This window comes from Cebidichthys violaceus, unplaced genomic scaffold (genome assembly GCF_023349555.1).
Source record: "Cebidichthys violaceus isolate CVI_PGR_0920_01 unplaced genomic scaffold, fCebVio1.0.p SCAF_1, whole genome shotgun sequence".
Lineage (NCBI taxonomy): Eukaryota > Metazoa > Chordata > Actinopteri > Perciformes > Stichaeidae > Cebidichthys > Cebidichthys violaceus.
This window is the reverse complement of record NW_027176262.1, coordinates 1,057,538-1,074,538: the sequence shown is the minus strand read 5'-3', so window position 1 is coordinate 1,074,538 and position 17,001 is coordinate 1,057,538. Positions and strand designations below refer to the sequence as shown.

At 43.0% G+C, this 17,001-nt stretch overlaps 2 protein-coding genes across 2 annotated transcripts; both read left to right on the top strand.

Annotated features, from left to right (window-relative positions):
- The first annotated feature begins 299 nt into the window (after positions 1-299).
- Positions 300-1,277, top strand: LOC137888377 (olfactory receptor 8G18-like). The gene has a single exon (XM_068731794.1). It carries the CDS (start codon positions 300-302, stop codon positions 1,275-1,277), a length of 978 nt encoding a protein of 325 aa, XP_068587895.1.
- A 9,495-nt stretch (positions 1,278-10,772) lies between these two features.
- LOC137888282 (olfactory receptor 4B13-like) lies at positions 10,773-15,913 on the top strand. The gene is made up of 2 exons (XM_068731692.1): positions 10,773-11,666; positions 15,833-15,913. Exons 1-2 carry the CDS (start codon positions 10,773-10,775, stop codon positions 15,911-15,913), a joined length of 975 nt encoding a protein of 324 aa, XP_068587793.1.
- The last annotated feature ends 1,088 nt before the right edge of the window (positions 15,914-17,001 follow it).

Below are 17,001 nucleotides of genomic sequence, written 5' to 3'. Positions count from 1 at the left end.
AACCTCTGAATGACGTCACAGAGGTTTTTCTGAGCTGTGTTTTTAAACTTGTAAACAGTATGTCAGTTTGTTTCCCCCCTGACGTTAGAGTCTGTATTTGTCCTTTGATAATGAGCTCAGTCTTCCTGCTGGGGGCGTTCTCTCACTTGACGAGGTTAAAAGAGGCAGAAGCAGAAGTTTCAGCTCAGTTCGGAGGGACTCTGACTAAAGCAGGTGAATGTCAGGATTCACACAATGTCATGAATTAATTGTTGTTTATTATTTCTGATCTCAACATTATATTGACTTTAACGGAGGAAATGATATTATATCTGTTTTGTGTCGTTACACTGAATTCTGTTCATGTGAGGAGGATCATGATCAACTCAACGCAGGTTTCATATTTCATACTCAGTGCCTACTTTAACACCGGGGGTTTTAAATACTTGTTTTTCATGATTGTTATGTCTTTGTATATGTTAATTATTGGTTCTAATCTTCTGCTGATTGTGGTTATCTGTATGAACAGAAGCTTACATGAACCTATGTACCTTTTTCTCTGCAGCCTGTTTGTAAATGAACTGGTTGGTAGTACAGGGTTGTTTCCATTCCTTCTGGTTCAGATCCTCTCTGACATTCACACTGTTTCTGCTCCACTTTGTTTCCTGCAGATTTACTGTTTGTTCCTTTATGCTATTGTGGAATTTTTCAACTTAGCCATCATGTCTTATGACCGATATCTTGCTATTTGTTATCCTCTACAATATAACACACGTATGGCATTTAACAAGATTACTGTACTTCTTGCTGTTATATGGTCCTATGCCTCTGTTTTAAGTGTTGTTCCAGTCATATTGAGTGTCCCTTTACAGCTGTGTGGGAACATTATTAACAAAGTGTACTGTGACAACTACCCCATTGTCAAACTGGCCTGCTCTGATACAACAGCCAACAACATCTATGGACTCTTTGCTGCTTTCCTCACAGTCTTTGTTCCGGTATCTCTAATCTTTTACTCTTACATGAGGATCCTCAGAGTTTGTTTCTCTGGTTGTAAACAGACCAGACAGAAAGCTGTCAGTACCTGCACACCTCACCTCGCTTCTCTGCTCAACTTCTCCTTTGGGGCTTTCTTTGAAATAACACAGAGCAGATTTAATATGAACGGTGTTCCCAACATGTTAAGAGTGTTTTTATCATTATACTGGCTGACATGCCAACCGCTCTTAAACCCTTTTCTTTATGGTCTGAATTTGTCAAAAATCCGAATCCTAACTAGAAATTTGATTTTTCATTGAATGTACATCACTTACAATCATCCCGCAGATTTTCAGCTTTGATTTAAATTTGTTGTGCTTTACTAATACTAACTTGACATCGGATGGATTAAAACAGAAAATGACTTATTGTATTTTGTTGAAATTGTTTTGCTTGTACAAATAAAGGGAACATTTAGATTTGTATAATGTCAACATGAGTGATAATCATGATTTACAGTTTTTTTAATTATTTCATTATATTTCGTAAAAAAGGGGAAAACGTGTGAAGTGCAGTTTATGTGAACCTTTATAAACTTTGAAAGAAACAAGTTCCACTCAATAAACAGTTCAATAATGCTTTTAGTTTTCATGTCTTTCTTCTGGGACTTTTTGGTACAACTACAACAGGAGGGTAAACCAAGAAGACCTAAACATATGACCCTTTGTAATGTATTTCTGAGGACAGGTCATCTCCCCTAACACCACATTATCGGTCATTTGATATCCATGCACGATTGTTAGCCTGCTCGAAAGCTGCTGAGTCGAAGTGAAAGTGGAGATATATTGGTGCGTCGTAGTTGTAAGACAAGATTTCAGTTGTAAATTTTTTATTTTTTTTAGGTTCCGCAAGCCTGAAAGATGATCTGTAGGTCGTTCCGTAACAGGCTATTAGTTTATTGTTCCCTAATTCCCGAGGAGGTAATTCAAATTCAACAAGGTCCAGTTAGTGAGAATTTCCTCATCAAAGGTCCAGAACATCACAATAATGTCTAACTTACGCTATGATTTAGTTTCATATATATTTAATTATTAACAGTTGTATTAACGTCTCCATGTTGTTAACAACTGAAACAGAATGTTTTTGAAAAATGTGACTCTTAAAATAATTTATTTTATCTTTTTGTTCATTGCAAGACAAGAGACAATACATAAATATAACAACAAGATAACAACAAGAACAGTGAGCTACAAGCCTGTGGTTATTAAACCACTTGTTTCAGCTCTATTCTCTCTGTTAACATCATTGTTGATCAGTGAATTCATGGTAGGATTCTGATCATATCTAGATTTATTTTCTGTGCCTTCATTTCAGATGTGAGTGGGTATGTTTGTTCAGAAGATGTGTGGTTTGTCTCTTAGTGGAGCTTCACATGACCTCTTTTAATAATCGCCACGGTCTACGCTGAACGAGTGCCGTAAAGGCTGGAAAATCAGTTAAAATATAAGCGCTCCATCAACATTTTATAATTCTCAATTATCTAGCGTTTTAGGTCCAGGGTCCAGACACAACGACGTCTGGCTCTGGTCCACAGTCCGCCTATTAATGACCCCTGCACTAGACCACCAGCATTCAGATACTTGGGCTAATTTAATCCATCACATATACATACATACATATATATATATATACATACATATACACATACACATATACATATTAGTGCTGGGCAAGTTAATGCGTTATTATCACGTTAACGCATTCATTAATTAACACCGACAATTATATTATTGCACATTAACGCAGTTTTTTTTATATTAAGCAGACATTTTTAACACAAGAACCGCAGCGAGTGGTGAACAGCTGTGTTTGTGTGATGTCTCTTCCTGCCACTCCCCCCCCCGGGTGACAGCCCGGTCTGGAACCCTCCTACACTCCATCACCGTCGGTCCCCCCTGTCACACACACACACACACACACACACACACACACACACACGATCGTCTTGTTACAGGATCAAGCATGACAATATCAAAATACATATTGTCGTGATTTTAAATAAACGTGACAACAAACTGCTCTTAACTGCAACTCTTTATTAGCATAACTTCCCAGGTTCCCATGCTTCACCTACATTCCCCTGGGTCCTAAGATCCTCCATGTCAGGTATCACAAAACGACAGACAAGAACCCAATAGCACGACACAAAACAGTTCAGGTGTAGAAACCGGGTTTAATAACCAGCAGATGTCAAACCAGGTAGTAACCCGCGTGGCAAACAAATCCAGTGGGAGCAGGCAAAAGGGAAGGTCCAAAGTCCAAAAAGGCAGGTCAATACACGGATAATCAGGATCAGAATCGGAATGACAGGTTGCTGGATAGCAAGGGAAACACACTAGACAATCTGGCAGAGAACTGAGGGAAATGGGCCGGTACATATACACTGAGGGGCTGATTGCTGATGAGGAGCAGGTGAGTATGGAGGTGGGGCAGGCCAGGTGAAATGAAATCAGCAATTAGTGCAGAGCGGGGGGGAGTGGCAGATTCTGAAATGACATGAGAGTTAGTGTGGCAAAACAGGAGACAGACAAATGAAAAACTAAAGCCTGGCTGAAGTTGTGACAGAACCCCCCCTTCTAGGGACGGCTCCTGACGTCCCACCGGGCTGGTCAGGATGGTCCCTATGGAAAGCTGAGATGAGGTCAGGGTCCAAGATGTTACGAGCTGGAACCCATGAGCGCTCCTCAGGGCCATAACCCTCCCAATCGACCAGGTATTGAAAACCCCTTCCCCGCGGTCGTGACTTGATGAGACGATGGACAGAGTAAGCAGGACCCCCGTCAATGAGCCGGGGGGGTGGCGGGGGTCTGGAGGAGGGCTGGAGCTGGCTCTCCTTTACGGGTTTGATCTTGGAGACATGAAAGGTGGGATGAATTCTCATGGAGCGAGGAAGGCGGAGACGGACCGCAGCGGGGTTGATGACCTTAGTGATGGAGAACGGGCCCACAAACCTTGGGGCCAACTTCCTAGACTCTACCCGAAGTGGGAGGTCATGTGTGGACAGCCAAACCTTCTGACCAGGAGTGTAGCAGGGTGCAGGGATCCGACGGCGGTTGGCATTTCTCTGGTACCGGTTGGACAAACGCAGGAGAGCAGAACGGGCCCGCCACCAGGTGCGCCGACAGCGCTGGATGAACGCCTGGACAGATGGGACCCTGGCCTCTCGCTCCTGCTCCGGGAACAGTGGAGGTTGATATCCCCGAGAGCACTGGAAAGGAGAAAGCCCTGTTGCTGAGCTTGGAAGCGTATTGTGAGCATACTCCACCCACAGAAGCTGTTTGGACCAGGAGGTTGGTGTCTGGGATGCAATGCAACGCAAGGCAGTCTCCATTTCCTGGTTCATCCGTTCCGTCTGTCCGTTGGATTGAGGATGGAACCCAGAGGATAGGCTGACCGTGGCCCCCAACAGCTGGCAAAACTCTGTCCAAAAACGAGAAGTGAATTGTGGCCCCCGGTCTGAGACAATATCACAGGGGAGGCCGTGCAGACGGAAAACATGATGTAACATAAGTTCAGCTGTTTCTTTGGCAGATGGTAATTTAGGCAACGGAACAAACTGAGCAGACTTAGAAAATCTGTCCACAATAGTCAGAATGGTGGTGTTACCCTCTGAGGGAGGCAGTCCGGTGACAAAGTCAAGTGAGACATGGGACCATGGACGATGAGGAATAGGCAGTGGCTGAAGAAGACCAGAAGGGGCATGGCGAGCAGTCTTGTGCTGAGCACAAATCTGGCAAGCGGCGATAAACTCCTTGGTGTCCTCTTCAATGGAAGCCCACCAGAAACGTTGCTTTAGCAGAGCTAGGGTGCGCCTAACCCCTGGGTGACAGGCAAGGCGAGAAGAATGTCCCCACTGGAGGACCTGAGAGCGGAGACTCACAGGCACATACAGACGATCATCAGGGCAGGCACTGGGAGCCGGGTGGTCGGCCTGGGACTGTTTTACCTTGTCCACAATGTCCCAGGTAACTGCGCCGATGACCACCTTAGTGGGGAGGATACTCTCAGGCTGTGTGGGACAGTTGTCTGACTGGAACTGACGGGACAGGGCATCTGGTTTGACGTTCCTTGTACCTGGGCGATAAGACAGGGTAAAATCAAAACGATTAAAGAATAATGCCCATCTGGCCTGACGGGAGTTCAACCGTTTGGCTGACCGGATGTACTCCAGGTTTTTGTGGTCTGTCCACACCACAAACGGATGCTTTGCCCCCTCCAACCAGTGCCTCCACTACTCGAGAGCCAGTTTGACAGCCAGTAACTCCCGGTTTCCGACGTCGTAATTCCTTTCTGCTGGGGACAACTTGCGGGAGAAAAAGGCACATGGGTGTAACTTTTGGTCCTCAGCTGACCGCTGAGACAGGACTGCCCCCACCCCGGAGTCTGACGCATCCACTTCCACAACAAACTGGTGTTCAGGATCTGGAAAGATGAGAATGGGAGCAGAAGAGAACCGTGATTTTAACTCCTTGAACCTCCTTTCTGCAGCAGGGGACCATTGGAAGGCTATCTTCTGGGAGGTGAGGGCTGTCAGGGGAGCTGCCACAGAACTATAGTTGCGGATAAACCTACGATAGAAATTGGCAAAACCAAGGAACTGTTGAAGCTTCTTCCGAGTGGTGGGAACCGGCCAATCCGCCACTGCTTTAACCTTGGTGGGATCCATATGAATACGTCCAACTGAAATGATGTATCCCAGGAACGACACCTCAGTGGCATGGAACTCAGACTTCTCCACTTTCACAAACAGCTGGTTCTCTAGGAGTCTCTGGAGAACACTGCGGACATGCTGCACATGTTCCCGTTCAGTCTTTGAAAAGATGAGGATATCGTCAAGATATACAAACACAAACACATTGAGAAAATCCCGGAGCACATCGTTCACTAAGGCTTGGAATATTGCAGGAGCATTAGTGAGTCCGAAAGGCATAACCAGGTACTCATAGTGGCCTCTAGGGGTGTTGAACGCCGTCTTCCACTCATCCCCCTCCCGGATGCGAACAAGGTGATAGGCATTCCTGAGATCAAGCTTGGTAAACACAGAAGACCCTTGTAACAGTTCAAATGCAGAAGAGATGAGTGGGAGGGGGTACCGGTTTTTAATGGTGACATCATTCAGACCGCGGTAATCGATGCAGGGTCGGAGGGATTTGTCCTTCTTATCCACAAAGAAAAATCCGGCTCCAGCAGGGGATGAAGAGGGACGGATGATGCCTGCTGCCAGTGAGTTGTTAATGTAGTCGTCCATGGCCTTGGTTTCAGGGGCTGACAGAGAAAAGAGTCTCCCCCTTGGCGGTGATGAGCCAGGGAGGAGGTCAATGGCACAATCGTACAGGCGGTGTGGGGGAAGTGATGTGGCCCGTACTTTGTTGAACACCTCCCTTAAGTCATAGTACTCGGATGGGACACCTGAGAGATCTGGGAGCTCATTAGAGGAAGAGGTGTTGAAGGCAGGTAGCAAAGCAGATTTCAGACAGACCGCATGACAATGTTCACTCCATTGTAGAATGGAACCAGTCCCCCAGTCAATATGTGGATTATGTTTTATTAACCAAGGAAACCCCAGGATGATTGGGTGCTGAGGAGTATTTATCAGGTGAAAGGTAAGTGATTCAGTGTGGTTACCAGATATGCCCAGATGAAGAGGAACAGTGCGGTGGGTTACTGTGCAGAGGAGGCGCCCATCCAGAGCAGTCGCCTTGATAGGCTCGACCAAGGGTTCCTGGTTAATACCCAGTTGCATGGCAAGACCACGATCCAGAAGGTTGGCATCGGCCCCGGAGTCAATGAGGACAGAGACAGCGTGTGATTGTCCATTACAGTTGAGCTGGGCGTGAAGTAGTGGACGAGAGGGCATTTCAGAGTTCATGATATGGCTCACCAGCGCCCTCTGGATTCCTGGTGAGCCCTGTCTTTTACTGGACAGGAAGACACATAATGACCTCCCTGCCCACAGTACATGCAGCAGTTCTCCCTTTGGCGCCGCTGTCGTTCAGCCGCTGACAGCCTGGTCCGGCCAAGTTGCATGGGTTCAACCGGGTCTCCAGAGGCACCGGCGGGAGGAGAAAACATTGAAGTGGGAGGTGACGATGGAGGACGTGGAAGGCTCCGGGGAGTACTGATCAGCGCTCTCTCTCGTCTCCTTTCTTGGAGACGCCCGTCAATGCGGATGGCCGTGGCGACGAGCGTGTCCAAATCAGTCGGAGGATCCCGAGCCGCCAGCTCATCCTTGATGCCATCAGAAAGGCCGTTGTAGAAAGCGTCAGTCAGGGAGGAAGCGTTCCAGTCACTCTCCGCAGCAAGTGTCCGGAACTCAATGGAATAATCAGTCACTCTCCGGTTCCCCTGAACCAGGTTTAACAGTCCACGAGCAGCCTCTCGACCAGGGGTAGCATGATCGAACACCTTCCGAAGACCCTCAGAGAAGGCAGTCACAGAAGAACAGAAAGCCGACTGCTTCTCCCACTCAGCGGTGCCCCAGTCCCGAGCCCGCCCAGTAAGCTGGGTGATCATGAAAGCCACTCTTGACCTCTCAGTGGGATATGTGAGAGGCTGAAGTTCAAAAGTCAATTTGCACAAAGTCAGAAAAGAGCGGCAGGTACCTGGAGCTCCAGAAAAGCGCTCCAGAGCACTTAAGCGGGGTTCTGGACCCAGAACAGTGGGGACAGAAGGACTGGTGGGTGGTGAAACCGCTGGCGTTTGTCTGGGCTGTATGAGCTGCTGAAGCTGATTGCTCAGAGCCTCCAAATGTTGGTTGTGGCGTGCAGAAGTCTCCTGGAGAGCCGTCGCCATAGCGGTGAATTGCTTCTCATGATGGTGTAGGGCAGCAGCTTGTGCTGCCATTTCCTGCCTTATTTTCTCCATGTCGGCTGGGTTCATTTTTGGCCAGATTGTACTGTCAGGTATCACAAAACGACAGACAAGAACCCAATAGCACGACACAGAAAACAGTTCAGGTGTAGAAACCGGGTTTAATAACCAGCAGATGTCAAACCAGGTAGTAACCCGCGTGGCAAACAAATCCAGTGGGAGCAGGCAAAAGGGAAGGTCCAAAGTCCAAAAAGGCAGGTCAATACACGGATAATCAGGATCAGAATCGGAATGACAGGTTGCTGGATAGCAAGGGAAACACACTAGACAATCTGGCAGAGAACTGAGGGAAATGGGCCGGTACATATACACTGAGGGGCTGATTGCTGATGAGGAGCAGGTGAGTATGGAGGTGGGGCAGGCCAGGTGAAATGAAATCAGCAATTAGTGCAGAGCGGGGGGGAGTGGCAGATTCTGAAATGACATGAGAGTTAGTGTGGCAAAACAGGAGACAGACAAATGAAAAACTAAAGCCTGGCTGAAGTTGTGACACTCCAAGTACAGCTTCTTATCACCCTCTATGTACCAACGTACATTTATAACAAATACCACACATAGTACACGGTAATCAGCGTTGCATATGTGTCTGACCAAAATACCAGAAAAAGCAAAAAAGAAATGATTCATTTAAATGATTTTTTTTTTTTTTTAAGTTGTTTTGTTTGGAATATGTATAATAAGCATCATTTAGTTATCCTACTGAGAATTTAACAAACACAGAAAAAGAAAAAAACATGACGTAGATAGGTTTGCAGTTTTCAAGGTGTATATTTCATCTATTCCACACATGAAGATAAAGTTGTGAACACCGGCTGAATATCTATTATCAGAATCATTATAACTGCATTTTAACTACTACTGTGTAAAGGGAATACTGCTGTTAAAAAGAACCTTATCTGTTTCAAGTGTTTGCAAACCAAATGTTATTCCACTATTGTTCATATAGCAGTACTTTTAAAATAAAAGTGCACAATACACTACTTTTGAATTCATCATTGAACTTTGCGCATAACAATGCGATTAATCTAAAAAAAATTCATGCGATTAATCGCGATTACAAATTGTAATCGTTGCCCAGCACTAATATATATATATATATTTTTTTTTTTCTGACCGAGTAAACAAGTAAGAACAATGCATAAGACATGCAGGTACTATGCTGATGTAAACTGAGGACAGCAAGGAACCCAGGTGTGACCCGACATGAACTGTTGTCATGGTCACTGTAGCTCCTTTCGATTCCTGAGGATTCTTCACTTCTTGTTGGGGACCCTGTCTCTGCCACCAATCCTCTGCAACCTGGACCTCTACAACTAGTCCCTGGACCTTTACAGCTCGTCCCCAGTGTTGTGATCTGGCAGAAGCGTGTTTGGTTATCAGCAAGTATGAAAACTAAGTTATTGACATCAATTAAATTATTAATGTCAATAATATTATTAACAATTATTAATAATAACGGGGCACCACCCTGAGAACAGGGACCAATAACCAATCTATAAACTAACTAAGAAACTATGTTCTCTCAAAATGTCAATAGTCAAAGTACTATTCCACATTCAGAGTGAACAGTGAAGGTTTGAATTTGAGCAAAGGCCACATATCCAGCGATTATCATAATACACATGCACAAAGTAATCACAGAAAGCTGCTCTTTAAAGTATAACTGAGTTTATTAAATTCTAATAACATTGATTAAAATCAAATAATATCGAAAACTAACAAAAACTACATTTATGAGCCTACTATCTTAAATCAACAAAACAATCTGTGGTGTGTGTGTGTGTGTGTGTGTGTGTGTGTGTGTGTGTGTGTGTGTGTGTGTGTGTGAACGGGGAGAAGCGAGAAGCTACCCAAAACATGGCGGATCGATAGGACTATCAAAATGGTGCGAGACTATGAAATGGCGCCGGGCCACGATAGAGACTGCGTTTACACACCAGGTGTGACTGAGATGGGCAGCAAAACCTATATATGTGTTAGTTAAACAAATAATGCTAAAGAAAAGACTGTTCTGGTCTTTTTTGATAAAGTCACAATTACCAACTTCACCCGTGGTGACTGATCTAAGACAACACTATTGCAGCTGTATGAAATACAAAGTAATTTCTAAACAGCACTAACGGAACTCGGCGGTCCGTAAACATACACAAGAACACTTGATAACAATACAATAAACTTAGAACAAAACAAAACAAGGTAATAAACACACTATGACCTAACTGTCTGTGCCCAGACTCAAGCCTCTTACTCTGAGACGACTTCATAGTGGTTGATGTGGTTCTTCGGGTTTCTTGGTTAAACTTGGGCTCCGGAGCGTCAAGCTGCGCGGCGATAAATCCTTTTTAATTGGTGATAACAAGAAAGAACTGGGTATTGATGAAACCCATTTCTTTGTCTTAATGTCATTCTAAAATGTCTTAAAATGTTCTAAATACATTCTGCAAAGTTGACTGTTTTTTGCTGACATTAATCGATCGCTATCAATAGACCTTTTACAATGACGTCATTCTGCTGCTGTGGGTGTCCCAAAGTATAAAATCAAAAGTATCAATGAGTTTCGACTCAGTGAAGAGTATGACTCCAGTAGGATAATAGGTGACTGCACAAATTTCCATATCCCAGATGTTTTATTAGTAATTTGTAACCTGAGCATGATATTGAGCGAAATAGTAGATTTGGGGGTGTTTGTTAAAACTGTTTTCATGACAATTAATATTTTCAGGATTACCACACTGACCTATGATCATGTGTGTTAGGTGTTTAAGTTGCACATCGTGACAACCCAGTCCAAATTTAAACTAGTGACGTTTTAACAAACAAATAACAAACGTTAACATAATTATTTGTTGGTGAACTCAGTAATATTGTCATAAACCAAAATGAGGATGATGATAAACTCCACACAGGTTTCATATTTCACACTTAGTGCCTACTTTGACACCGGGGGTTTTAAATACTTATATTTTGTGGTTATTTTGTCTTTATATATTTTAATTGTTTGTTCTAATCTTCTGCTGATTGTGGTTATCTGTATGAACAGAAGCTTACATGAACCTATGTACCTTTTTCTCTGCAGCCTGTTTGTAAATGAACTGGTTGGTAGTACAGGGTTGTTTCCATTCCTTCTGGTTCAGATCCTCTCTGACATTCACACTGTTTCTGCTCCACTTTGTTTCCTGCAGATTTATTGTGTTCACTTTTATGGAGCTGTTGAGTATTTTAATTTAGCCATCATGTCTTATGACCGATATCTTGCCATCTGTTATCCTCTACAATATAACACACATATGACAAATTATAAGATTGCCACTCTTATTGCTCTAACGTGGTTATTTCCTTGTTTTGCAATGGTTGTTTTGCTGTCTTTGACTTCTCCTTTGCAGCTCTGTGGGAACACCATTTACAAAGTTTACTGTGATACCCACTCTGTTGTGAAGCTGTCTTGCTCTGACACCAATGCTATTAACGTATATGGACTTATTGCCACTTTTAGCACAATCTTTGGCTCTTTACTTTTAATCTTTTACTCTTACATGAAGATCTTTAAAGTTTGTTTCTCTGGTTGTAAACAGAGCAGACAGAAAGCTGTCAGTACCTGCACACCTCACCTCGCTTCCCTCTTGAACTTTTCTGTTGGTTCTTCCTTTGAAATATTACAGAGCAGGTTTAATATGAACACTTTACCCAATGTGTTAAGAATTTTTCTATCGTTATATTTTCTTACATGCCCGCCGCTCTGTAACCCTGTACTGTATGGCCTGAATTTGTCCAAAATTCGTGTCATATTTAAAAGTCTAATATCAAATGCAGACTAATAATATACCATTTTTTATGAGGTTTTCATAGATTAGTTATTTTAATCAGACCGTTTACTTTAATATAGATCTGTGCTTCTTACAATGACACAAATAAAGTACTTTAACATTTGACCTGTTTTTTCTCTGTGATTACAGGAGCATCAACGACACTCAAATCTAACAGCATTTTTAGAAATAGTGGTGTGCACAAAGTTATGTCAGATTGAGAAAGTCAAGCTTAAAATCTAATTTACAATTACACCCATATACATATATTTAGATTTATATTATATTACATTATAGTACATAAACGATGTACACAGTTAACAATTCCGTTTACTACTTTAACAAGTCTGATGAATTTGCACAACTAGTTATATTTGCAATGTTTGCACAAATCACAATCATGTGACCTCAGCTGTTATAATTGTGTATGTCATTTAAAAAAAAATTATTCTGTTGTTTATTTCATTTTAAACATGTTTGGAGCTGTTTCTTACCTCTGCAGTCTGTTTTTTGTACTGCTTTAACATTTGAATTTCCTTCTGGGGGTCAAGGAAGATCTTATCGTTTCTTTTTTGTAATTTAATTTTGACCAGACAGCATGTGAAACATCAACATTCAAGTTCAAATTCTTTATTGTCATGAGCACAGCAAGTACAGAGAGGCAGCCGTTGGCAGTAACATTTTAGACACCAGGCTCCCTCCAACATGCTCATTAGATAAATAAAACATAGTAGATCAGCTCCATTAACTGCATTGACTAAATACATTTTTGATCATGTGTTTCTTTATTTTCTGAATTTCTTCCTAAAGCATGAGATAAGAGAAAAGTTTAAATGGATTGCAGAGTATTGGTTTAGATTTTGTCTTGTTTGTATTTGTGCTGAGGGGGCTGTGTTTCTGTTGTTTTTTCCATTGTGGGATATCCCCTGTTGATATATTAGGATAATGTTTATGATTATGTTTGTTTAATGTGCTGTTAGGTGATGGTGGGCTTGCATGCCAAGATGTTTGGTTTGTTGTTAGTCAATGTAGGATGGGTCATATAAAGACACCAGACACAAACATGAAATATTGTCATCTATGTCCCATTAATGTTAGTCTGGATCTATGATTGCAAGGCACCTACTGCCTTTATGTTCCTGCTTAACACCCGCTGCTACAATTATTAGGGCCCGAGCACCGACAACGTCGGGCCGCGAGGTCCCTATTGAAACTGTAGGAATTGTTAGGGCCCGAGCACCGACGTAGTCGGAGCGGAGGACCTATTTTTGTACTTTGGGCGCATATTTGGAGTATTTGCCATACCCTAAAACTCACCAAATTTTGCAGACTTATCAGGTCTGGCGCGAATAGCCATCTGATATAGGTTGTATATTTCGATTTAAAACAATTTTTCTCTAGCGCCCCCTACAAGTCGGACCGGCGACGCCCCTCGGCCAGTATGTCCAATTTACTTGAAATTCAACACACATGTTATAACTCCAAGGTACATTATTCAATCTGCACGAAATTTCTTATGCATCATGCTACTTCAACTCTTAGCACATTTCAATTGAAAAATGTTCAATAACTCATAGTGCCACCTACTGGCAAAAGGAAATGTCATATTTTATACTTTTATTTACTCCTCCTAGCCAGTTCACCAGATCAGTCTGAAATTTTGTAAAGATAGTCTTAACACGTTGATGATGCACCATCATGAATATTGGGAGTTTTCGTTGAACGCTGTTGCCGCGGCAACGCATCATTCGCCATGAAAAAGTAGGCTGATGGATCAGTGGCTTGCGATGCTCAAAAAGTCATGGAACTTTGTACATGTGTTATAGGTAATGGGAGGACATATTTTATATGGGTGTTTGGCTTGGCCGTTTTAAATTGCCTCCATAGCGCCCCCTACAATATTTCAAAAGAGCAGCCCCAGTGCTACGTTTGAGGTACCTGTATAAAACTTGGTAGGATTATGTATCTCAGAGAGACTTACAAATAAGTCTCTTGGGACCATGCTCTAAACCGTACCGGAAGTCGGCCATTTTGATTTTTGTGTCATTTTTCAATGGATTTAGGCTCATTTCTAGTCGCTATACTTTAACGAACTCCTCCTAGGCACTTTGTCGGATCCACTTGAAATTTGGTCGGTACAGTCTCAAGACCTTTGTGATTAAAAGTTATCAAAAGCTTTACGTTTGACGGAATGGGTTAGCCGTAGCGGGCGGCTACTTTACGTGACTCCCCATGAAAAAAGCTGATGTAACTCAGCCGGACTTGTTCCAAACACTCCTAAACTTCCCATGCTTGATAACACTCATGGCCTGAGGATGTCTACAAGCTCATTTTCACTAATACTCACAGCGCCACCTGCTGGCCAAAGTAATTCTGCGTTTTTTGACAACTGGCATCCGATTTACATGACTTTTACACAATGTCGTCTACAGTTGTTATAGAGCAACATAATACATGTTTGTGCACGTTCTGTAGCGCCACACAGCGGATACAGGATGCTGTGGACTATTTGCATAGCATCATTTCCTGCGTCACGCAGTCCAAGCAGAAAAAAAGCATCGGACTCCGACGCGCGTTGTCCGACTGTCGCAGACGATCTCGGCTACATACGTTGGAGGCCCGCCGGCACCCCCGACGTGCGGGAGGAGGCGAGGGCCCGTTCATCGCTGCTTGCAGCTTTAATTATTATTATTATTATTATTATGATTTTTATTTTTGTACTTTGGGCGCATATTTGGGATACTTGCCATGCATGAAAACTCACCAAATTTTGCAGACTTGTCAGGCCTGGTGAAAATAGAGGTATGATATAGGTTTCATATATGTATGAAAAGAAATGGCTCTGTAGCGGCCCCTCAAAGTTGGACCGGCGACGCCCCTCGGCCAGTATGTCCGATTTACTCGAAATTCGACACACATGTCCAGATCCACTAGCTCTACAAAAAAGCCTCTCAGACCCCCAATCTCCGCCTGGAAAAATTTTCCGCCATCTTGAATTTTGTGAAAAACACATTTTTGAGAACTCCTTCCACACACTTGGTCCGATTGCTACCAAATTTTCTGTGGATCATTATTGGATCAACATCACATAAAGTTATCAAAAGCTTGTTGATATCTTAAAGCGTTTAGAAGATACGGACCAATGAACTTCTTGGGGCGTGGCTTGTTTATCAATACACATAACTTCTCAACCGTGTATCCTAAAATCACCAAATTTGCAGTATATGTGCACATTGCATGGTGGAACATACCCTGCAATTTTCAGTTCATTCAACCAATAGGGGGCGCTACAGTAATTCACTCAATTTCAGTTTTTTGGTGATTTTTCACGTTTTCAGCCTTTGTATTTTAACGAACTCCTCCTAGAGAATTCATGCGATCAACTTCAGATTTGGTCAGGATGCTCTTAAGACCTTTGTGATGAAAAGTTATCAAAAGCTAGAGTTTTCATCAAAGAACCTTGACGTGGCGGGGCGGCCATTTTGCCTCATTGGCCGGGAAGAAAGAAGTTGTTATAACTCCAAGGTACATTATTCAATCTGCACGAAATTTCTTATGCATGATGCTACTTCAACCCTTAGCACAATTCAATTGAACAATTTTCAATAACTCATAGCGCCACCTACTGGCAAAAGGAAATGTCATATTTTATACTTTTATTTACTCCTCCTAGCCAGTTCACCAGATCAGTCTGAAATTTTGCAACGATAGCCTTAACACGTTGATGATGCATCATCATGAATATTGGGAGTTTTCGTTGACCGCTATTGCCATGGCAACGCATCATTCGCCATGAAAAAGGAGGCTGATGGATCAGTGGCTTGCGATGCTCAAAAAGTCATGGAACTTTATACATGTGTTATAGGTAATGGGAGGACATATTTTATATGGGTGTTTGGCTTGGCCGTTTTAAATTGCCTCCATAGCGCCCTCTACAATATTTCAAAAGAGCAGCCCTAGCGCTACGTTTGAGGTACCTGTATCAAACTTAGTAGGATTATGTATCTCAGAGAGACTTACAAATAAGTCTCTTGGGACCATGCTCTAAACCGTACCGGAAGTCGGCCATTTTGATTTTTGTGTCATTTTTCAATGGATTTAGGCTCATTTCTAGTCGCTATACTTTAACGAACTCCTCCTAGGCGCTTTGTCGGATCTTGAAATTTGGTCGGTACAGTCTCAAGACCTTTGTGATTAAAAGTTATCAAAAGCTTTACGTTTGACGGAATGGCTTAGCCGTAGCGGGCGGCTACTTTACGTGACTCCCCATGAAAAAAGCTGATGTAACTCAGCCGGACTTGTTCCAAACACTCCTAAACTTCCCATGCTTGATAACACTCATGGCCTGAGGATGTCTACAAGCTCATTTTCACTAATACTCACAGCGCCACCTGCTGGCCAAAGTAATTCTGCGTTTTTTGATAACTGGCATCCGATTTACATGACTTTTACACAATGTTCTCTACAGTTGTTATAGAGCAACATAATACATGTTTGTGCATGTTCTGTAGCACCACACAGCGGATACAGGATGCTGTGGACTATTTGCATAGCATCACTTCCTGCGTCACGCAGTCCAAGCAGAAAAAAAGCATCGGACTCCGACGTGCGTTGTCCGACTGTCGCAGACAATCTCGGCTGCATACGTTGGAGGCCCGCCGGCACCCCCGACGTGCGGGAGGAGGCGAGGGCCCGTTCATCGCTGCTTGCAGCTTTAATTATTATTATTATTTCTCCTCTAAAATCGCATTTTTCAGGGCTTTATCATACTCAAAAACTCCCCAAATTTGGCAGGCGGATCAGGACTGCGTGAAAATTTGAGATTTTATGGGTTGCATGCTCATGTATGACAAAATGGCTCACTAGCGCCCCCTACAGTTTCACAGGCCACGGCCTTCACCCAACATGTCTGATTAACATGAACTTTGACACACATATTCAGCTCCATCTGCTCTACAATCATTACACTCAATTTTTTTAGCTCCGTCCATTCAGATTTCCACCATTTTCATTTTTGTGAAAAACACATTTTTGCAAACTGCTCCTAAAAGCTGTGTCAGATTGCTACCAAATTTGCTGTGGACCATTATTCATTCAATTTCATCAAAACCCCCCCAAAAGTTTTTGATAACTTATCGCATTATCAAATTATGGGCCAATGAACTTATCAGTGGCGTGGCTCTGTACATCAATCAACCTCACTTTAAAACCATTGTGCCTATCATCACAAAATTTGAGGCAAATGTCCACATAGCAATCTGTAACGTACCCTCACATTTTCATTTCCTTCAGCCACTAGGGGACGCTACAG

What these genes read in the sequence shown, in the direction of transcription:
- LOC137888377 (XM_068731794.1), top strand. Translation starts at nt 300, where the DNA reads ATGATATTATATCTGTTTTGTGTCGTTACACTGAATTCTGTTCATGTG.
- LOC137888282 (XM_068731692.1), top strand. Translation starts at nt 10,773, where the DNA reads ATGATGATAAACTCCACACAGGTTTCATATTTCACACTTAGTGCCTAC. An exon ending in TGAATTTGTCCAAAATTCGT is followed by an intron (nt 11,667 to 15,832) that starts GTCATATTTAAA and finishes AACTCCTCCTAG; the next exon opens with GCGCTTTGTCGGATCTTGAA.